Source organism: Poromitra crassiceps (genome assembly GCF_964638095.1).
Source record: "Poromitra crassiceps genome assembly, chromosome: 2".
Taxonomy (NCBI): domain Eukaryota; kingdom Metazoa; phylum Chordata; class Actinopteri; order Beryciformes; family Melamphaidae; genus Poromitra; species Poromitra crassiceps.
The window spans coordinates 67,693,026-67,716,403 of NC_139624.1; the positions used below are offsets into that span (position 1 = coordinate 67,693,026).

At 40.1% G+C, this 23,378-nt stretch overlaps 2 protein-coding genes across 2 annotated transcripts in view; one reads left to right on the forward strand and one right to left on the reverse strand.

Moving 5' to 3' along the window:
- cped1 (cadherin-like and PC-esterase domain containing 1) overlaps window positions 1-23,378 on the reverse strand; it is a gene marked incomplete at both ends in the record, with an annotated part of 146,348 nt that overhangs the window by 68,948 nt on the left and 54,022 nt on the right. Inside the window, 2 exons of the mRNA XM_083662827.1 lie at window positions 20,324-20,510; window positions 20,986-21,050. Coding sequence (XP_083518953.1) covers window positions 20,324-20,510; window positions 20,986-21,050 — 252 coding nt within the window. The remainder of the gene's footprint in view (window positions 1-20,323; window positions 20,511-20,985; window positions 21,051-23,378) is intronic.
- Window positions 7,000-18,325, forward strand: LOC310791302 (uncharacterized protein; the record flags this gene model as incomplete). Its single annotated transcript, XM_083652990.1, has 7 exons — window positions 7,000-7,021; window positions 11,193-11,252; window positions 13,463-13,484; window positions 14,650-14,729; window positions 15,227-15,310; window positions 15,715-15,811; window positions 17,314-18,325. 7 exons carry the CDS (start codon window positions 7,000-7,002, stop codon window positions 17,351-17,353), a joined length of 405 nt encoding a protein of 134 aa, XP_083509116.1. The 3' UTR covers window positions 17,354-18,325.

The following is a 23,378-nucleotide window of genomic DNA, read 5'->3' on the forward strand; positions in this document are numbered from 1 at the left end:
CAGCACACTCAGATGTGAATGACGATGATGGTGTTGCCCTCGTGGGTGGCATGGTGTCTCAGGAAGGGTAGATTGTCCTAATATTGTCCTGAAAGACTGGAAACATTTTGAATGTACAGTACAGTAGCTGTTCATATAATGTAACACAAATAAAACTATTTTTGACTGAGAAACGTGTCAATTTACTCTGTTTTTGACTGAGAAATGTGCCACTTTAGTAGACAAGCATAGTATATCTAGTATAGTATAGTATAGTATGTACAATATCATAGGATAGTTTGCCTATATCTATGTAATATTAACAGTAGTCCAGACACACCCTAGGCAACGGATAATGAAAGAAAGGTGATTTCCAGGGAGGGCACTTTCCTGGTTTTGAACGACAGCAGTCCATAATTTAAGAGGGGATAAGCACTAATAAGCTACCAGTCATCAAGGTCTATCATATAAAAACATAATCTAGGGATTTAAAAAAATCACAAGTAAAATTTGCCCACCTGGCTGGTACAGATATGTTAAATTTAGGGCTCTGGCTCATTTCCCTTGAGAAGTCATTCTTCTACCTTAAGGGCCACATTCACCCCTCACGATGGGGTAGTATGGGTACATTATACCTTTTCTGAATCATTATAGTCCTGTGAGTATTCCAGTGTTTGTTGTTTGTGTCTGTGATGTTCCTAGTTGCCACAGTGCTGAAATAAAGACTATAGTTTAGGCGAAAATTGTGGAAAAATGAATGTCACTGACACTTTGAAGAGCCTATGTGACCTCTTTATTTGTCAGACAGACTCACAACTGAGCTCAAATGAAAGCTAAGAAGGCCCTTTAAAATGTTGTCAAACATGTTCTCACAGAACATGAGTAAAGGTACTGAAAATCTGCATAGAATAGGGTATGCATCAGCGCCTAGAATCCAATTTATTGTAAGGGCTGGCTAACTTCATGAGCTGATAACTGTCACAAAGCTACCATTCTGCAAAGGCTATCATACTAAAATATCATCTATGGATATATACCTGTTCAAAAATCATGATTAGAATTTGCCCACTTGAGTGGTACCGATATGTGAAATTTTGGGGTTTGGCCCATGGACTACAAGGCACATGTTAAATGCAGTATGATGTGGATCATTGTTCCTTTGCATTGCACCGTAACACGGGTATTACGTTTCAGATTTTGCTGTTTATCTGTCATTAATGTGATGACTAGGTGGTTAATTCTGAACAATGCTGTTCATGCTACATATCATATCAGTGCAGCTGGCATTTCCGGGTAACGTTGAAGGCGCAACGTGATGACATCACCCGGAGTGTTCCATACCAGCACCAAGCATGCTGGGAGATGTAATTCATGCTCCGTTTCAAGCGTTTTTCTGGTCGGGTAGTATTCAGCATTCGCAAGGCACATGCCTCAGCAGCAGGCTTCATTCATGCAGCATGGAAGCTCACACGTTGATTGGGTTTATTCAGTATCTCATTCAATCACATTATTAAACCTACCCAAGACATGAGTCCTGTAATTCTCATAGCATCATAAATGTAATCGTTTGTATGGTCAAATTCAATGTAGGCTATTTCCTTGCAGCTCATAGGCTACATTCTCCGTGAGTCACATTTGCAATTTTCATTTTGCATTCTAAATTTGTGCGTTATCTTGCCTCAGCAGTTTATCATGTCATTAATGTTTCTAACTAACCCCAAAACTTTTTTCCAGCTTTAACCAATATATATATGGTTTTGGGGTGGTTTTGTTTAGAATTCTGGCCAGAATTTCACACCTGAGACCAAACTGCTAGATATTCTACAATCTTTATCATTTTCACAAGGTGCCCTCTATGGGTTCAAACCTGCTTTTTGTGGGGCCTCAATTGAATGGATTTTTGGTACATCGTTATGTTACGGTGGTTTTACACGTGGTGTTCTTCAATGTGAATCATTGTATCGGCTTTGTTTTATGCATTAAAAGCAACGTGAGCCGTTCGGGTGTTTGGATAATGTAATGCAGTATGGGTAGTCGGCTATTGTGGCTAATGCTAGCAGCTAACATTACTTTTCATGGCGGTAAAATGCCACTGAATGACCAAATTGTATAACTTTTAACCATTTCGAGCATCATTGTTTCCATAAGGGCCATCAGCGTTGGTTAGTTGTCTATAACGTGACTATATTTATAACATGCTCCGGACGGATTCGGGTCTGAACAGTCAAAGAGGAGAAGCTGCTCTGCCTCTTTCCTTGTTTCAAGCGAGGCAGAATGCCGTCTTGCCAGAAATCTGTAAGAGGTGTCATTCAATTGCAACATCAGCAATCTGCCATTTTGGTTCATAGAATACCACCTCTGAGTGGATGCCATGTCGCTATGATCATCCTAGTGTTGCCCCATTGGTTCAAGCAAAATGGCACCAGGGCAGTTGTTTAAAGCATAAAGAGTGTCGTCTCTTGCCTTCATATTCTTGTCTGCAGCCAGCTTCAGCAGCTGGTGTTAATTCACATTGGTAAGCCCACATGCTAATGGCTTCATGATGATGTGCATCATTGTAGAGGCTCTTTTCACTCAATTGATTCTTAAACCAGCTTCAGCAGCTGGCATTCATGCATGTAATCCTCATATGCCACATCAAATTGTTTGTATGGTTTATTCTTTACTTAAATTGTGTTCTTTCCTTTTCAGAAAGCAGGCCGAATCAGTAATCTGGGTGAACGCTCTTTTCAACCTGCAATCCAAAAACACACTTGCCTGGCTTTCAGTATATACGGTATTTAAAAGCAAATGAATAAGCAGCAGTTGCATCATTTTCAGCTCCGAGTTTTTCATAGTCTTGGATTTTTGCAAGTTCACTGGCCTAAAGCTATTTGCATTATGAAGATAGTTTTCTGGAATTCAATGAAATTCAATCACATTTTATAAAAGGAACTTTGCTGCCCAGTCATTGCTGATTGACTATTGCAGGCTAAATGAATATCTGTTTAGTTCATTGCTGACCAGTTGGCCATTGCTGGCTGCAATCATAATTTCTCAGATTATTGCAGGCTATTAGTCATTGCTGGCTAATTCGTGTTGATGCTACAACTTCTAAGCAGGTTATAATAATTCTATAGTTGTCAACATACATGAGTCATTCTCAAATCCCCCTTGCATCATGTCAAGTGAATTTTACATGCAACCTATTGCTTTGCTCTTGATCATTTCAGCATTGTACAATATAAGATATGCTAAGCTAGTCAGTCACGGCACTCACAATTTTGCATTTTCATCCAGCATTCTAATAATTACGTTTGTCCTAAGCTTTCAGCAGCCGCGTTAAAGTTGTGAAGCAGCACATTCATTCCGGCAGTCTTCAGCTTGGTTGTTGAGCATTGTTTTGTCTATTACAGCTTCAGCCTCATTTTCCATCTTTGGTTAAACTCATAACGCCAACATGTACGTAACTGCTGACTAAATTTGTGGCTGGTATCGGTTATGTTTATCAGCAGCTTCATCAGCATGTTTCAGCTCACTCAGCATTTAACTCATCTTGTTTATCCACATATAAGCAGTTGGGATTTGGCACATTCATGTTGGTTTTGTTTATGTACAACTTCATGTTATGATTTGGCACTTTCAACTTGGTACTCATCCCGTTTGTTCTCAGATTCATCAGCAGTGCTTTCGCGGATATAACATTGTACTCATTTGTCTTCAGATTCAACAGCTTTGTTGCAGGTCTTCTATTAATTTCATTTGCTTTCAGTTCTATCATTCAATTGTTGTGTCATGTGTCACTTTTAAGGGAATTCACAGCTTGGTTGCAGGTCTATTAATTTCATTTGCTTTCAGTTCTATCATACAATTGTCATGTCATGGTGTCACTTTTAAGAGAATGTAACATACCCCCAAAGCAATACTCAGGGCATTCGTTTCGGATTGGTGCAGCAACGTCTGCAGCCTTACAGGGCATTTCAACAGCATCCCTTCAACAGATGGGCCGTTGGTCATCTTCTGCATATGCCTCCTATGTGCATCCTGATGCAATGGCTATCATCAATGCTCAAAGATCTCTAAAGCTTAGGTAAGCATTGCATATGACTGGTGGTGGTGGTCTATTATAACTAGTCAAGTGTTCAGCTTCTTCTGCTATGTCATTATTTATTAATAATAAATATAGATTCTGATAATGGAAGGAAGAAGAGAAAAAAAAAAAAAAAAAAAAAAACACACAACAATTTAACACATTCACTGCCAACAGTTTTTTTTTTTTACTGTAGGTAGCTTCTGCCAAGGGTTTTTCTGAGGATTCTGGCTCATCTTTCAAGAGCCGAGGATTATTTTCTGCTAGGATTTTGTGAACACAAAATATCTCAAAAGAACTAATAGAATGTGTGCTTTCTCTGTCTAAAAGAGTTAGTTTGTAGAGTTAGTAATTATGTAGGCATTAGCAGTTGAATACAGCATGGTTTCAGCATCTGAAAATGGAAGCTGAGAAAAATGCCTTTTTGTGAAATTCGATAGAACAGTCACTTTAACCATTTATTTTTGGCATCAAAGACATCAGACATCTAAACAATACTGCCCTACAAATCATAACCGCAGTAACTACGCCAACACTGAAACTGAGAAAAATGGCTTTAAAGTTTTTTGACTGTCCAGCCAAATGAGATATAGGTTGAAAAGTGGCAATGTGCTTATTAAATATGTATACGTTAAAGTATTTTTGGGGGGCAAAACAATTATCAATTACTTGACCTATGACCCCAGAAATGCAGATACTGCACTCTGTCTGTGTTAAACCTTAAACAGATGTGTAGGTAGTACAAGGGAAAAGCGCAGTAACTACAATCTAATGTGCTTCTCCTGTCTTGTTTTTCATGAGACAATTGTAATCGGTTTTGATTTCGATACCACATCATATCTATATTTAATTGTTTTATTGTTTACATGTTTAAAACATTTAAATGGATGAGTAACAGATAAATTCAGGGAATCCTGAAGTCAGTTGATGTAATCTTCACCACTGGTGTTGCTTTTTGGTCATCATTCTGACACAATTAATTAATGAGCACAGTTGTTTTATTATCTTAATTTAGAACAGGTTTTCTTTACAAATCACAATTGATAATTCATACAAGAACATATACAGTATATTACATAGCATATTACAATTATTTTGAATAAAATGAATTACAGACTGAGTCTGAATGCTGATAATTTATGCAGCAATTAAAAAGATTGTCCTGATGAGCTAGGTAGTGATACCAAACAGTTATCACTATCTACAGCCAGATTAACACTTCCCAGTGGAGAACACAATTCCCTTCTTTATTGGATGATCTCTTATGGATTATTAGCTAGGAATACAGCATTTACGATTTTAAAGACACTGAAGACTCATTCATTAACAATTTGGACAGCTGTCAGTGCACTCTCATATTGGGAATTGACTGGATTAACTAAACAGATTGTGCCATTATGAGTGATTGATATGTTGGGCTTTGTTATGGAAAGAGCGGGAAAATTGCAGTAACTACAAAATCCAACCAAAAACCAGTCTGAACCGCAGTAACTACACCTCAAAGTGTAGTTACTGCGTTTATCTCTGTTTAAGTCCAGCTGAAGCTCTGTGAAAGCAAATCAAACTGCAGTAAGTGTAGTTACTGCAGTTTTGTCTGGTTTTTGGTTGGATTTCGTAGTTACTGCAACTTTTATACTGTGTTTTCTCAAATATAGAGCGAGACTGAACTTAGAAAATTTGTCACATGATAAAACAGATATCTAAAAGTTCAATTTCAATAATAACTCAATTTTGACCAAAATTGTAGTTACTGCGGTTTTGATTTGGAGGGCAGAATAGTTTAGAACAGTATTTTCCTCCATAACAGCACCCGCACCCCCCTCTCCTTCAAACTCCTCCCTCCGTGGGCGGTCTCCTCCTACCTCCTTGGCTCTGCAGCGGGTGTGTCACAAGCGAGTTTCTGCTGCCTGTCTGCTGCCTGGCGGCCCCTCGTCGGGCGAGCCTGGATGGGGTTTCGTTGGTTGAGAGCTTTGATGAAGCTTTTGCGATTCTGGGCTTTATGCTGCGTGTTTCAAAGTGTGTTGCACCCAGTCTATTTTTGGAACCCCCCACCGTTGTGCGCCACCGTTGTGGGCCAGCGCGAAAGCGTTTTCGCCAAACCATTCTACAGTATGAGAATGGTTTCCTCACGCTTTTCCCTGCAGTTTTGGCTCGCTTTCTCTAGTCTGGAGAGCACTGTCGCCACTTAGTGGGTCGGTGGAATGGGTTGTACACGTTCAGTGGCTCCCATATTTTTATAGGAGACGTAGGGGGCTTGGATCCACGTCCCACCGTCAAATTTTTTTTTTTTTTTTTTGACGAGTTAACTCGTCCACGGCAGTCAAGCATTGGTTTCTGCTTGACGAGTTAACTCGTCCACGGCAGTGAACGTGTTAACATATTTTGGGGATAATTATTGGGCTGTGATAATTGTTGTGCTAACTCTGCAGGTCTTGCTGGTCATTGCTGACCTTAAACTCTATCATGCTGGTCAGTGCTGACCCCATGTCAAGGCTGACATGTTCATGCATGTTGGTCATAGCTGACCTTAAACTCTATCATGCTGGTCAGTGCGGACCCCATGTCAAGGCTGACATGTTCATGCATGTTGGTCATAGCTGACTTTAAACTCTATCATGCTGGTCAGTGCTGACCCCATGTCAAGTTTATTGAAGTTTATTGAAAATTTCTGGTACAGGACTATAGTCCTCTACACCAGACTCACACTCAGTACAAAAATAAAAAGAAGTCACGTTGTAATATACATTTAAAAAAACAATACAACACAACAACATATAACATACATTAAAACAAAGTACCAGAGCCAAATACGTGGTCTCATAATAGAATCAACAGCCTGCCCTATAGTTATACAAGAAATCCTTTGTTAACCAATGTTTATCTAATCTGTTTTTGAGGCTGACATGTTCATGCATGTTGGTCATAGCTGCAAGTCGTTACTGTCTTGGGTCATGGCTGACTTTAATCATGCAGGTCAGTTCTAACAGACTAGCATTGCTGGTTATGCTCCTAATGCTAATTTCAGGGTGCTCTTGTTTTCATTCATGAAATTCTGCTGCCTCTAATCAATGATATATGTTCTGCCATGCTTAATTATGTTTAATCCCTCAGTGATCACGCCTTCCTGGTAAGATATTACTGCCTGTTCGTCTCTTACTGGTAAGTTCATTTCCATTTGGGAAATTCATAGTGCTGTGTTTTCTGGGCTTTCGCCTATCTTTTGGGGATATATCTGGATGCTGATCTGGGCTGATGCAGCTCTCTCAAGATCTCCCTGCGGTGTCTAACCACCAAAGACTAATAACAATTCTTTATTCTCATCATTCTTTCCGTAGTAAATTATTCACTTTATTGTAATAAATATCACTTTATTCATCCTTTGGTCTCTAGTCTCTCCTGATTGAAATGTAGTTCTCAACGTAAGTTCAAGCAGGAAGACTATAATATCTTTTACACTTCCTTAATTCACTTTATATCTCCACTCTTCAATCTACTCACAAGATCATAATAAGCTGTCAATTTCCGGGTTTCAATGAACAATCAGCTGGTTGCCGCCCAGTCTCTGTTAACCAATTGCATAGTGTCACATCACTGCTCTCATCACCTCTCACCCTACGCACCTCCAGTGTAAGCCTATCACGTTGCTCCACAACCCAGTCATAAGCCAATCGCTTGGAGGCGGGTTCCTTAAATATGCTTGTTTCTGTCTCATTCAGCCTCTCAATCATCGCTGCTGTCAGGCTCGCACCCTCCTCCTCCCCTTCTCCTCCCGGTCATCGCAGACCTATCCCATTCTTCAGTCGGAAGAGTCTCATCAGTCTCAGAAGGAGATCACCAGCACCACCAGTATCTAGACACTGCAGGGGGATACTGTATATCTGGATGCTGATCTGGGCTGATGCAGCTCTCTCAAGATCTCCCTGCGGTGTCTAACCGCCAAAGACTAATAACAATTCTTTATTCTCATCATTCTTTCTGTAGTAAATTATTCACTTTATTGTAATAAATATCACTTTATTCATCCTTTGGTCTCTAGTCTCTCCTGATTGAAATGCAGGCAAGCAGCAGTGTCACAAGAGAGCATTCACTACATGCATTTACCGACTACAAGTAGTCGACTAGTCTTAGTATTTTTCAAAAAGGTCTCAATAACAGCCAATGTAAGCGAGAGCAACCTGGGGCTATGTGAAATAGCAGAGTCCTGATTGGCCCTGAGAGGGTGTTTACAAAAGAGTCTCTAAACGTCAGAAACTTGTCTGGAGATACCGAGAGTTTGACTGCAGTAACTACATAGATGGGAGTCTTTCCGTCTGTAAATACCTTCAATTATGTTTATTTGACAAAGCATAACGTAGAAAATGATTATTCAAACAAATCTATGTTCAATTCTTTATTTGTTTATTCATTTATTTATATTGTTTATTCCGGAAACCACAGATGAACGATTAGTCGACTATGATGCAATGTCAACTAGTGTTTGAAGGATAGTGGTTTAAGACGAAGGGGCTGCTTACGGATTGCATTTGGGTAATGAAGGGTTTTTACAATTAAAATTATCTCTCTCTGCTAAGATGGGGTTGAATGGGGAATGACCCCCTCGCAGTTTGCGACGCATGTTGCCTGTTTGTGGTCAGCTGATGTGTGCTAGAAAGCGCTAGAAGAGGCGATATAAGCATATAATCCATCATCTCTGGCATGCGAAAAGAAAAGCCCACATTTCTCATCGGGAGGAGATGAGAAACATGCCTAACCCAGAGTGAAAGAGAGAGTGGCGCCCATGGAAGTCCAAAATGTTTGGAGGTTTATAAATAAATGAATAAATGAATAAATAAATAAATAAATAAAAAATAAAAAAAATAAAAAATAAAATAAAATAAAAAATGTCCATTCGAGTGAATGGAGATGACGCAACTCCTACTCTGGCCTAACGTCCCTTACGAAAAAGTCACATGTAATTCACATGTGAAATCTTCCATTTCACATGTGAAAACTCACTTTCACATGTGAAACGTGCAATCTCACATGTGAAATGAAATATTCCACATGTGAAAATATAATGTGTGTCAAAGTCACATGTGAAACCTGCAATCTCACATGTGATTATGCTTTATTCACATGTGAAATAAAAACGTTCACATGTGAAAGTATAATGTGTGTCAAAGTCACATGTGAAACTTGCAATCTCACATGTGATTATGATTTATTCACATGTGAATAACATTTTCCACATGTGAGAATTGAATGTGTGTCAAAGTCACATGTGACACATGCAATCTCACGTGTGATTATGATTTATTTACATGTGAAAGACATTTTCCACATCTGATAATTTTATGTGTGTCAAAGTCACATGTGAAACATGCAATCTCACATGTGATTATGATTTATTCACATGTGAATGACATTTTCCACGTGTGAAAATGTTATGTGTGTCAATGTCACATGTGAAACTTGCAATCTCACATGTGATTATGATTTATTCACATGTGAAAGACATTTTCCACATGTGATAATTTTACGTGTGTCAAAGTCACATGTGAAACGTGCAATCTGACATGTGATTATGATTTATTCACATGTGAATAACATTGTCCACATGTGAGAATTTAATGTGTGTCAAAGTCACATGTGAAACATACAATCTCACATGTGATTATGATTTATTCACATGTGAAAGACATTTTCCACATGTGATAATTTTATGTGTGTCAAAGTCACATGTGAAACATGCAATCTCACATGTGATTATGATTTATTCACATGTGAATGACATTTTCCACATGTGAAAATGTTATGTGTGTCAATGTCACATGTGAAACTTGCAATCTCACATGTGATTATGATTTATTCAGATGTGAAAGACATTTTCCACATGTGATAATTTTACATGTGTCAAAGTCACATGTGAAACGTGCAATCGCACATGTGATTATGCTTTATTCACATGTGAATAACATTTTCCACATGTGAGAATTTAATGTGTGTCAAAGTCACATGTGAAACATGCAATCTCACATGTGATTATGATTTATTCACATGTGAAAGACATTTTCCACATGTGAAAATGTTATGTGTGTCAAAGTCACATGTGAAACATGCAATCTCACATGTGATTATGATTTATTCACATGTGAATGACATTTTCCACATGTGAAAATGTTATGTGTGTCAATGTCACATGTGAAACTTGCAATCTCACATGTGATTATGATTTATTCACATGTGAAAGACATTTTCCACATGTGATAATTTTACATGTGTCAAAGTCACATGTGAAACGTGCAATCGCACATGTGATTATGCTTTATTCACATGTGAATAACATTTTCCACATGTGAGAATTTAATGTGTGCACTGATAAAACAAAAGCATGCAGCTTTTCATTCAATTTTAATTGTATCCACTCCAATAGCTGAAAATTAATAATTTGATAATCTAATATAAAGTTTTTTATTCATATTTATGGTTGAACCATTTTTTATTGTCGGATACAACGTAAAGTGGCAGCGGGATATCAGTCTTTAATTTGTGGTTTTCATCAAGTCTCTAGTATTAGATCAAACATCCATGCGCATGCGCAGTGTTGACAACGGAGAATAAAAGTATCTGTTAATTTCCCTCCAATTCTTTTTAACACACTCCGCAGTTGCACCCATAGATATATGGTTGCACCAGTCGCACGGCACTGCTGTCCCGTGCTGAGTGAAGGCCATTGAGGTCTGAGGTAAGGACAAAACATTTTTACATACTGGTAACGTTTTTCTTCAAAACTGGCCGTTCATTTTAGGTTAAAACAACTCGGCCAGACAGACGACAGCTAACGTAATGGGCTCAGTCAGCTCAGAATAGACGACAGCTAACGTTCGCATCTAGCTAGCTAACGTAGTGTGACACCCACACAATGTATTGTCACATTTATGTAGTTGTGTATATATTTTTATTTGTACAATGTTATTTCTGTTAGGGGAAAAATCTAAAATCAGCCATAAGGGTCATCTATAGCCTGTTAGTGAAATGACAGGATTTAATTCACTTTGGAGTTTTTGGTGTTGCCAACAGGGGGCAGTGTGACTTGGTGCGCTTCTCGGACGGACCCTCTTTGTTTTTACAAGCGGACTCTCGTTGGCTTCCTCATTGTGATGAGCGGAGCTGCAAGTAAACATAGCACCTTGTCCGTGTCTCATTCCTTCTCCTGTTTTTACAGGTTGGTAAAGTATTAACACTTGTACAACTGCACATACACGTTGCTTAACATTTAAACTAAGTAGTAGATCGATTTTGCAAGTGTAATGACTGCATTTAGATGGTTTTGTGAACAAGTAGAAAAACGTTTTTGTTTGTACTGTAACGTGATGCAAAATGGCGCCGGCTGTAAACGTTTCTTTCTAAACATGGTAAAAGCCAAACAGGTCTAACCCCTTCTAAAGGGGCCTATTTCTGAAGAAAATGGTGAAAACGACATACCCAAACTAAAATGCTTACTGTGGCTGAACCGCTAGGGTTACAGACAACTGCCTGACCATTTCTGAAAGGTAAGACTTTGAAGTTTCTGTTCCAAGTGTCAGAATGACTCTATGTGTTACTCACCCTGAGTAACACCAGCTCAAACACAGTGGTTGATTCTCGCCTAGAATAAAAAACACTTTTACAGTGTAAACAGTTACCTGTGGTTGTTGTATTTATGGCTAGAAACCCAATGGAGACATAGCCACAGGCCTTACCACATCCCAACTCAAAGAAGATGAAAAAATACCAAAACATGAGTATTTGGCAGTGGTTTTTGTAGGGAGATACCTAGGCGGATTTCCAAAAAGCCATTATAAAAAGTCATTTGAAAAAGCCAAATAATCTGAAATGTTGTCTTTGTCTTTGTACAAAGACAGCTATAACTTCTGCTGTGTTGATCTGATCTGAAAAAGGAAGACATGGTTCGATGCGCAAGATTCAGCCGGTTAATTTGGTATGTAGCATGAACAGCATTGTTCAGAATTAACTACCTAATTAATCACATAAATGACAAATAAACAGCAAAAAATCAGAAACGTAACGCCGGCGTTACGGTGCCATGCAAGAGGTGGCTCCAGCACATTTCGTTTTTGGAATAACTTTCTTTTGGTAAAGCATTATTGTTTTGGGAACACAACTGTTTTAGTGAATATGTGGTGATGTTAGTTAGAATTTAGATCTGTTAAAAGTTCGTTTTTGTAAGTCAGCTCATATGTTCTCATTGAAATGGCACAGCCATAGTAGCAATGTGTAGTTGCTAGTACTGTTAATTTCGTTTATTTCTTTGCACTATGAGAGGTTAAAACCTAGAGATTCTGCATTTCTTAGTAGCCTAATGTGGGAATGTAGTGGTAAATGAAACATTAGCTAACTTTATAGACTGAATGAGGATTTATTCATGCCTTAGTACACTGATTTAACTCAGGAAATGGAACATGGAAAATGTTTGTTTATTTTGAATGTGAATAAGATTGTGACTATAGCCTGTTTTGATGATATTTTTGGATATGATGAAAATGTGAATTGTTACAGTAACATTGAAATATGGAAACAAAATACAAAGAGAAAGAAAAAATATGCACAATATAAAATAAATTGTGATGAGCGGAGCTGCAAGTAAACATAGCACCTTGTCCGTGTCTCATTCCTTCTCCTGTTTTTACAGGATGTTACCTGTTTATGGGATCTCAGCCCGAGACCTGTAACAGTAGCATATGTCAGATACGCATGTATTAAAATGCAGTTTTCTTGTCTCAGCGAGCAACAACGCCTGGATGGCGACATGGCGCATGTTATATATATTGTCTGCATTGCGTGCCAAATGTTAAAAAACAACTGCTATGGTTTGGTTTAGGGCATCTAACGTTTACTGCATGCTAGCCCCAGCTGCACAGAATAACTTGGTTTGAAGTAGCTAGGCTATCACGTTAGCTTAACCTAGCGTTACATGGTTTGGTTGAAGGGCTTTGAAGGAAATAAGACGAGCACTCGTGGTTGAGGTCATGGTATTGTTATCACAGTTTGCTAGCGTTAGTTAGCTTAATGTTAGTTGTGTGGGAATTGCTGTTAGCTAGCTGTTAGCTAACGTAAGCTATGCAGCATGTAGTAAGCCTGCCATTCATAGATACAATGCTTTTTTCTTCCTCCGTGAGCAACAGTAGTCTATTAGTGCAACGTTAGCTAAGGTCTGCATTGCATGCTGCTAACAGTGCATTGTTTGACACAATTGTGCCATGAAAATGCCTCCAGCACACAGAAAATAAAACGTGAGCTAGCTGGCAGCTTCCCATGCTAAGGAAAATATGTGGAAACATAATCTGGCAAGTGCTGTTTGTTACTTTTATTGTTAAGGCCTGACTTTGTCAAAAGTTAGCTTGCTAAAGATTGAATTTTCCGTTTCTCTTGCAGTGCAACCTCTGGATACATTGTGGTAAGTTCTGTTAATATCATAAGGGTTGTGGTTCTAAATCCCCTCTAATGCAGTGTGCTGCCTATAGTGTAAGTGAATGTGTAGCTATACTTGTTTTATTCACTGTAACAGGGTTCCTTGAAGTGCTTTGATTTTGAGGGGGGGATCAAGTACTGCACCTTGAAAATAGCTTATTTCCAAACCAAGTGCTTGAAAGAGTACTTGAAAGTCTTTAAATGTAATCTTGTAATGTGATGTCTGTATGAACCCTGCTGTAGCTAGCTTTAGCTAAATAATTAGCAGTGGTGCCCATCATATCTATCCCCCTCTGTCTCTATGTGGCCATTTACACCTGGCATTAACATGTGTTTTCTGTGATCAGATGTGATCAGATTGCAATCGGGTAGTGCTTGACCACTTGAAAGTAAGGGTGTAGGCTAAACGTCCCCAAGACAGAGTGAGGATGGATACACACAAGCATCCAGTGTCTGTTCTATCATAGACTGTGCTGTACAGCAACTTTCTTCAAAAATATCTGGATCTCTAATATTTGCCCTATAGTACTTTTGGATACGAATAAGTGTGTGTGTGTGTGTGTGTGTGTGTGTGTGCGCGCATTAACATTGAAACAATCATTTATGTCCAGTGTCCAATCCGATTTGACAAAAGATAAGCATGTGTGTTTTAATTTTACATGAGTTAATTAGATTAAATAAAATAAAATGCATTTGGTTCAACCGCAAATTTTTTTTACGTAGGCTATTTTTTTGTTGCCAGATTTCACAATAACACATAAAGGTCCGCGATACCGTGAAACCGTGGTATTTTTGTCCAAGGTTATCATACCAATATCAAAAACTCATACCGTTGCATCTCTAATTGTGACCACATTGAACACAAGTGTACATGCAATGCATCCTCTCAATCCACATACAACAGTCACTGCAGTTTTTCTACTGCTCTATGCTATGGAGCTTACCTGATTTCAATGTGAACACTGGAGATACATTATTACCAGGTGTAAATTAAATCAGGTTAATGTGGTCAAGCACTATCCGATTGCAATCTGATCACAGAAAATACGCCAGGCGTCAATGGCCTCTATCCCTGTCTCTGCCTCTCTCTCTCCTCTGTGTCTCTCTTTCCTCTCTCTCTCTCTGCCTGTGTCTCCCGTCGTCTCCTGAAGCCACTGCCGTCTCCACCACCACCCCACCCACACACGAAGTGCCGGAGCGGACTGGGACCCTGTCCCCTCTCCCAACAACGGTAGGGTCCTTATTTAGTCCTTACAAAATCAGCACATGGTTCTCATTACATTATTTTGAAAGTTCTGCCCGGCCCTCAAATTTAAGAGAATTGGGTCTGGAAATTCCTTGCAAAGTCTTTGAATTTGATTTTTAGGAGGTATGAGAACCCTGCAAATGTGACTAAAAAACAACAACATTCAAATAGGCTCTGCAAATATAGTGCAGATGTTCTCAGCATAGTGGTATACAAAGAAGCAAGGATATTAATTTAAATACACAAATACTATATAATATTATTTAGTCAAAAAAATAGATTTGGAATAAATACATTTATCTATTTATTTTTTATATTTTTTTATATTTATTTTTTGCTACTTTGACTCTGATGCGCTGCAGTCTGATCTCAGAAAAAAAATGCATGTTAGTGTCAGGTGATAATTACCTCTATCCCTGTCTCCTTCTCTGCCTCTCTACTGTCTTTCCCTCTGCCTCTGTCTCTCCTGTCGTCTCCTGAAGCCACTGCTGCCTCCACCAGCACCACCCCACCCCTTCCCCATGAAACGGCGGAGCAGCCTGGGACCCGTGATCTCTGTAACAACGGTATGCTAATGTTTTCAAGCACACTATCGGATTGCAATCTGATCACAGACAATGCATGTTAGTACCATCATTTGATGATATAAGTTGAAAAACTTAAATGGATAGGCCACTTTTTGGGGAGTTTAGCGAATTTTCCATATCGCCCCCAATAAACATCGATATACACGTCTTCACAGCAACTGTCCGTGCAGTTTGGAGGGTCGGGGTGTGCAGTAGTTAAATGGACAGCACTAAAACAGGACCAAGCGGATCGCGGCTCAAAGTCAACAAAACACAGTGCCTAAAATATAGTGTAAAATAAATATTCTGGTCAAGAGGTCTGTCTTTTTGTTTTGTTTGTTAACTTAAGTTATTTAATTTAATTTACCTTGAAGTAAATTTATATTTTGTTGTTGTTCCAACAGACCAAGTGCAAGCTGTGTTCCCAAACACCAGTGAGGTTCTAATCAGACAGTGCATGGCCCAGAAGTTGAAGGATGTGAGGCAGTGCGACAAAGAACAGTAAGTTTCTCTAGTTTTCTCTATCACTGAAAGTGGAGCCGTTTTCCCACATGCATACCGGAAAATTACCTGTAAGTCAATATCGGACATTTCCCTTCACACCTCTCCTCTGGCATGTGGGAATCTATCAGCGAAATTGCCTGTATGTGGGGGGGGGGGAGGGCGGCACTGCAGAGCGGGTGGGGAGTGACGTGTCGGCAAAACTCCGAATGGTGAAATAAGTTTGCTTGTTTATCCGTTCACCTGCATCGCGTTGAAGCACTTTTTACAGACTGGCTTCATTTGATGTGTCCGGGCTTGCCTTGGCTGTCGGCAACGTAAGCAAAATACTTCCACTTTCGCTTCGTGCATTTGCTTAGTCCCTGTCGGGCTGTGACTTAAGGAGGAGGACGGACTGTGGCCAGAGAGCGAGCAGAGAGGAGAGGGGAAAATCAGCACAGCACACCCACACATGAAGCTGACTTATAGGCTACTGCTCTTATTATCACAAGATCATTTCGCCAGTTTGCTTTAATGTGCGCGAATGATTAGATTATGCCCGCTGGAACATTAAGCAATGTGTGTACACCTCGCCCATGAGAGTGTCGCGGAAAATGACTGCACCCGTTTCTCACTAGTATCCGCTAAAGCGCATACCGCTCTTCTGACAGGCTGGAAAGTGGTGAAATCTCCGCGACGACGGGGTCGCGCTTATACCGGCACGGCGCCTTTCTCACATGCAGGCATTAGACCACGTACCGGTCATTTTGCGGTACAAAGCGCATGTGGGAAAAGGGCTTGGGTGTAAAACGTATAGAATGTAACCTGACCTTAATTCATGCTTATATTATATTGATATATCTTAATTAAAATTGGCGGTGTCTGTCACGATTGTGATGTCATCAGTGATGTGATAAACATTTTCCTGCCTGAGGCTAAACTCGTGGGCATTCTGAGCATGAAGGGGTGGAGGGGATGTGCCACAAGGCATCATCCTCTCTGCCGAAAAGCCATTAGAAGAAGGCTAACCTTGCATCTCCAGGCTCTCTCTGAAAGGAGAAGAGCCGATCTGTGCTCAATTAGTGTTCTGGTCTGATATCTGGTGTATCTCTCTGCCTGTATCGCTCTTTTTTCCCCTGCAGTGTTAGGGTTGTATTCGTTTCATAATAGAGCTGTAATTGTAGTCGGGGCGTAGGGGCACAGATTCTGTTGTAGCATTTTCTGTTGGATTTATTGCATCTCCATCCATTATCCATGGCACATTTTACAGCATCTGTTTTAGGGCATAGGGTGTTGCCCAAAATTCTGAGAATGTTGCTCTATGCATCATAGATTTTGTGTAAGTTATGGGACCATTTGTGAATATAAAGTCCTGAATCAAATGTTTCAGTTCACAGCCGGACTACACTAGGTTTGCCTAGTTTTGGTTGTAATACCCCAGTATGTTTGTGAAATTGCCTTGATTATTCTAATGATATTAAAATTTTCACAGGGCTATTCTAATGATATTTAAATTTTCACAGGGGAACCAACAAGATCAGAAGACTTGTCAGCGGCAGATAAGGTGTTCCTGAAAGGGACATGACACCCCCAAGTTCTGAAGTCTCACAGGAAGCTGTCCCTGAAAGGGACATGACAGCCCCAAGTTCTGAAGGCTCACAAGAAGCTCACATGACACCCTAGCATAGTTATTACAAAGGGATAGGCCACTTTTTGGGGAGTTTAGCTCGATTGCCATATCCCCCCAATATACACTGTCTTTACAGTCACTCTCGATGCAGTATGGAGAGAGGGGTCATATTTAGCGATAGAACGGTACTGCCGTTCAAAGGCAACAAAACAAAGTGCCAAAAAGCTCTATGTACATCTTGTGACTCGGGTACTAATCCAAAATGCAGAAAAACAATTTTTTGAGGTAAATAAATATTTAGTAAACATCGCTGCCGGGTGTACAGCGCATGTGCAAATAACGCATGCGTGGAAGCGCTGTCCACAGACAAACAAGGAAGTGACCCGGTATGGATTTACTATGGAAATAATGTTTCATGCAACTATGGATTATTATTTCATAGCATGGTGAATAAACTAGTCACAACATGTACACATGTGCATAGAGCTTTAGGCGCTGTGTTTTGTTGCCTTTGAACGGTAGTGCCGCCTCCACTGTTGTATCGCTAAATATGACCCCTCTCTCCATACTGCATCGAGAGTGACCGTAAAGACAGTGTATATTTAGGGTAAGTGGGGACAAAATGGCAATCGAGCTAAACTCCCCAAAAAGTGGCTGTTGCCATCTTTATTTTTCATCCATCAGAGCTGCAGCTTCACCTGCAATTGTTCCATGATCACTGTACATGCAATCTGTCAATCACTCCCTTTGATTTTGGTCTCCCGTTTGGAGTTGAAGTGGTGGCTGTTGCCATCTTTATTTTTCATCCTTGGGGGGTTTCCCAAAGCTGCAGCTCCGCCTGCTATTGTTCATGATCACTGTACATGCGATCTGTCAAGTCACTCCCTTTGATTTTGGTCTCCCGTTTGGAGTTGAAGTGGTGGCTGTTGCCATCTTTATTTTTCATCCATCAGAGCTGCAGCTTCACCTGCAATTGTTCCATGATCACTGAACATGTACATGCAATCTGTCAATCACTCCCTTTGATTTTGGTCTCCCATTTGGAGTTGAAGTGGTGGCTGTTGCCATCTTTATTTTTCATCCATCAGAGCTGCAGCTTCACCTGCAATTGTTCCGTGATCACTGTACATGCGATCTGTCAATCACTCCCTTTTCTAGAGATGTATGATAAATGCAGTTATGAAAAGGTGAAGTTTTGTTAATAAATAAGATAATTTTATTCTTGTACATGTGTTGTGTGTTGCAAATAACCTACTGGTATGTGTCAAATTGTATGTAATCTGAAATTATGTGGAAAATGTGTCAAAGAAGGGATCATTCACATGTGGTTGTCTACTAATACATGTGAATGTTCCCACATGTGATCTTAGGACATGTGAATTTGTTGTTCATGTTATTCCATCCACATGGGAATATTCCCACATGTAATGTTGAAACCATGTGTGATTCTATGTTTTCCACATGTGGTTTTGGAGAAATGTGTTTTGGTTTTTAACATGTTATTCCAATTGGCATGTAACACATGTCCCAACAATCACATGTGGTTCAAGATCACATGTTGGAAGGTTCATGTGTTTCAACCACATGTGAATATTCCCACATGTGATCTTGAACCACATGTGGTTGTTGGACATGGAAATTAAACATTTCAACCACATGTTGAATCACATGTGAAAAACCAAAACGTGTGCCAAAACCACATGTGGTCCACAACATATTGAATCACATTTGGTTTTAATATCATGTGGGAATATTCACATGTGGAGGGAATAACAAAACCACGTGTCCTAAAACCACATGTGGTTCAAGGTCACATGTGGATATCCACATGTGAATATTCCCACATGTGATATTAAAACCACATGTCGATCACATGTGGTCTTAATCACACGAAACATGTGTCCAAAAACCACATATATTCCAGAATCACATGTGATTTCCCACATGTGAATATCCACATGTGATATTAAAACCACATGTCAATCACATGTGGTCTGAATCACACAAAACATGTGTCCAAAAACCACATATATTCCAAAATCACATGTGATTTTCCACATGTGAGTATCCACATGTGAATATTCCCACATGTGATATTAAAACCACATGTCAATCACATGTGGTCTGAATCACACGAAACATGTGTCCAAAAACCACATATATTCCATAATCACATGTGATTTTCCACACAATTCCACACAATTAAAACCACATGTCAATCACATGTGGCATTTCAAAATCACATGTGACTTCCACATGTGGCTTGACATGTGAACATCCACATGTGATATTAAAACATGTGGTTGAGTCACACGAAACGTGTGTCCAAAAACCACATATTTCAAAATCACATGTGATTTCCACATGTGACTTTTTCGTAAGGGGTAGCCTACTTTTAATATGAAAAACTTGGATATCAGGTTTTGGGATATGCGCAAATATCGCAACGCCAAACTTTTCAGCAGGAGGCTCCTGAAATGGACCAGCTTGTAAGAATAGAGTCAGGGCTGCTCTGTTTATTCTCAAGAGAAAAACTCTGCTGTTGCTACCTGCATCTCACTCGCCCGCCGCCCCCTCCCTGACATGTCGAGGAAGGCGAGCTACGGCTGCATGTAAACGGGAATATTAGTGGATTATTCATTCAGTCGGAATATTGTCTTTTTCCGAATATGGGCAAAAACCTGAATATTGTGTGCATGTATAGTCAATGTTTGCATATACTTGTTTAATTCATTCTATTCTTATTTTGCTGTGTGGAAAAAAAACAGATATTTGTTTGTTGTGCCATTGTTGTCTGTCCTTCTTTGGAGATGTTTGGTCAGATTCCATGTTCCATCCTTGTTTGTCTGTGCACCACTTGGTGTGCCACGTACGGCCTTTAGAGGGAAGTGCACTGGCCTCACCTAGGTCCTCTGTGCTCATCCAGGTGGACGCGGCAGGCGGAGCTGACGGGCTCGGGCCAGATTCGCACCGTCACCACGTCAAAGGGCACCTCGGCGCGGTACTCCTTCACCCAGGGACTGAAGGTGGGCGTCAGGGTGAGTGGAGGGTCTGTGTATATCTGCCTGAGGTGGGGGTCCACACAGCGCTCTGTATACACACAGATACAGTAGATGGCTAAAGTACACACATTCTTTACAATTTAGTTTGTTTTTTAATTGAAATAATCTAGTTTCTAGAAATTCACCCTCCCCCCAACACCCATCAGCCCCATTTAGCCAATTGGCATGAACACACACACACACACACACACACACACACACACACACACACACACACACACACACACACACACACAAGAAGCTCTGATGTGCTGATGTAAAACTAGTGCAGCCTTAACCAGCCAACCACATTTCCTTATGTTCACCAGAAGCCTACAGACGTGAGCGGTGCCAAGCCAGCTGACATTTGCCATCTAAATCACGCTTGAGAGCATTCAAATTAAACTGTTTTGGCACTCGAACACATTTGGTACCAATTTGTTCAATGCAGTGCAGCCTGGGAATAACAAAACCCAGGCTGTATTCTACTAACTGCTGCTGATATTAAGGTTTATTAAGCTCACCTCGGCCTTGGAGTCGCGAAGCCAGTCCTGATTCCTGACTGGTTTGTGCCTCTGTCTGGTCAGTTCTGTGGGAAGCAGGCAAGACACCATCATTCCCTAGCACTGACTGGGCGAAAAGGGCCCGAATCCAGAAATATTACAATTGGATATCTCCGAGATTCCGTAGAGAATACGGACCATTTATGATGCATATTCTTTTGCTGAAATCTGCCATATCAGATATAATCAGATATGACTTAAAATGACTTTAGTAATATTTTTGAAATATCCAGACAGCAGAATTCACTCGCATTCCTACTTCAAACATGGTTACTGGTCATATCTATGCAATATCCTGACACGGGACATGACTAGTGAATCTTCTGCAGCTGTCCATTTCTGACTAGATATTTTGCAAATATGAGATAGTATCTGGCATGACATGAACTCCACATTCTAGCAGTATAACGTTTAAAAACGTGGCCCCATTCTGGAGTTGGAATGCTCCGAACATGAAATCTGTGCCTCTCATGATCGGAGAGTAGCCACGATGTATATCATTATATTTGGATCTTGGAATATTTTGGCAATCATATCTCTGGACTCTTAGGGGTTTTGTGCAGTGTACTGTAGCAATAAACCCATCTTTGTGGATGAGTAATTGAATAAAAATGACACTGATTGTGATGATCTCAGCTGATCATATGCTGCTTTACATACTGCCGGAGTGGGATATCGTTAAGATCAGTCCCTAAGCCGTGCCTCGTGTGTCGTTAAAGCTTGCTTTTCTCCTGACCATTCATTCCTAAATTCTTGTTTTTTTTCTTTGAAACTGTTTCCCCCTCAATCTTAGGTTTTCTTTCGAGGCCTAGGTAGGAGGACACTTAGTGGGCATGATGCCAACAGCCCAGACTCTGTCCCAGGTCGGGAGGTGATGGAGAATCCATGGGAGACAGGGGTCAAGGCAGCGTAATGCGAGAGCGAGAATTCCCCCGGGCCATCCATCCATTTAAAGGGGAAAGAATTTAAAGTTGAAAGTTGTTTAATTCAGCAATTTTACAGGTTGATAAAAACAATTGTCATTAGCAACACTGAAATAACAGACTCTCTCAATTGCACACGGTAGAATAGAGTTGGGTATACTAGACGGAGACAGAAGAATAGAAAAACAACAACAGCAACAAAAACAACAATGGCAGCAACAATACAAATAAATGAATAAATAAAATAAAAATACATAAAAAAAATTGTTACAGGATTGCATAGAGACAGTCCGCATGTCTGGGAACGCCCACAAACGCGAGTAGCCTGGGTAAACCCAGCCTCCACGTGACCTGCTCTCAGACCTGTTCTCAGTCACTACAGTCTGGAGCTTGAGCCATTCAAACCGGTTTCTGCCGTCGGGGAGGGGCGGGTGTACCTCCCTTGATAGACCACTCCATCAGCCAACCAGCTTAGCACACAGAGCACATCCGCAGTGCAACAGATGGCGTCATCACTCTGCGACCTTTGTTGTTAGCACATGAGCTAACACTTTTCATTTCAGTACTGCTAGCACGCAAATGGCTACAACCAATGTGCCCATGCAGCCCCTCCGCCCGAAATGTAAACAGACTCAGAGCTGGCCTACGGATCGATGTGTGATTTCCAGGTAAGAATATGTTATTCACAGGTATATGCCACACTATATATTAATTATATAGTAATTAATAATTATAGTAATTGTGTTTGGTAAGAAAGACATTCGATAAATGACTGACTTTTCCTCATCGGCTGTAGTGGGTTAGCGAGGTAACGTTAGCTAGATTACGGGAGCATTTAACGATCTAATGAATTCTAGAAAAACATGTCAGAAGCTAGCTAACGTTAGCCACGTGTAACATACAGTAACTACTACGTTTTATATTATTAGAGCTTCCAAGAAGAGAGAACATCGCCTCTGCCAATGACTCCTGTGACGGTGGTCAGGGAATGATCGAGGAACAGGACAACTGTCTACACGGACCCAAACCTCGATCCCTGCTGCAGATGGCCGCAGATCTGGAGAGATATTTGTGGCTGTGAAGAACAGTCATCATCTATACAGTGATATGATCTAGTTATCAGGGACACGCTGTCTTATCTGCATAAATCATATTGAATACCAGACAAAACCTTCAAAACAAATCAAGCTCTGGAATTTTTGGAGATGTGTAGGGACCCTGACTATGGATCACCTGGACATATCATTAAATTTTATAAAACTGCAATTGTGCAACAATTACATTTTATGTACAGTACTTGTTAGTATAGTTTCATGTTTGGTTTTACCTGTAATAAATGGGGACATTTATATCTGTGGCTTTTATTTACCATCACAGCATAAATGACAATGCATAACCCCTCCTAATGTGATGTCAGAAAATCTAAGTAAT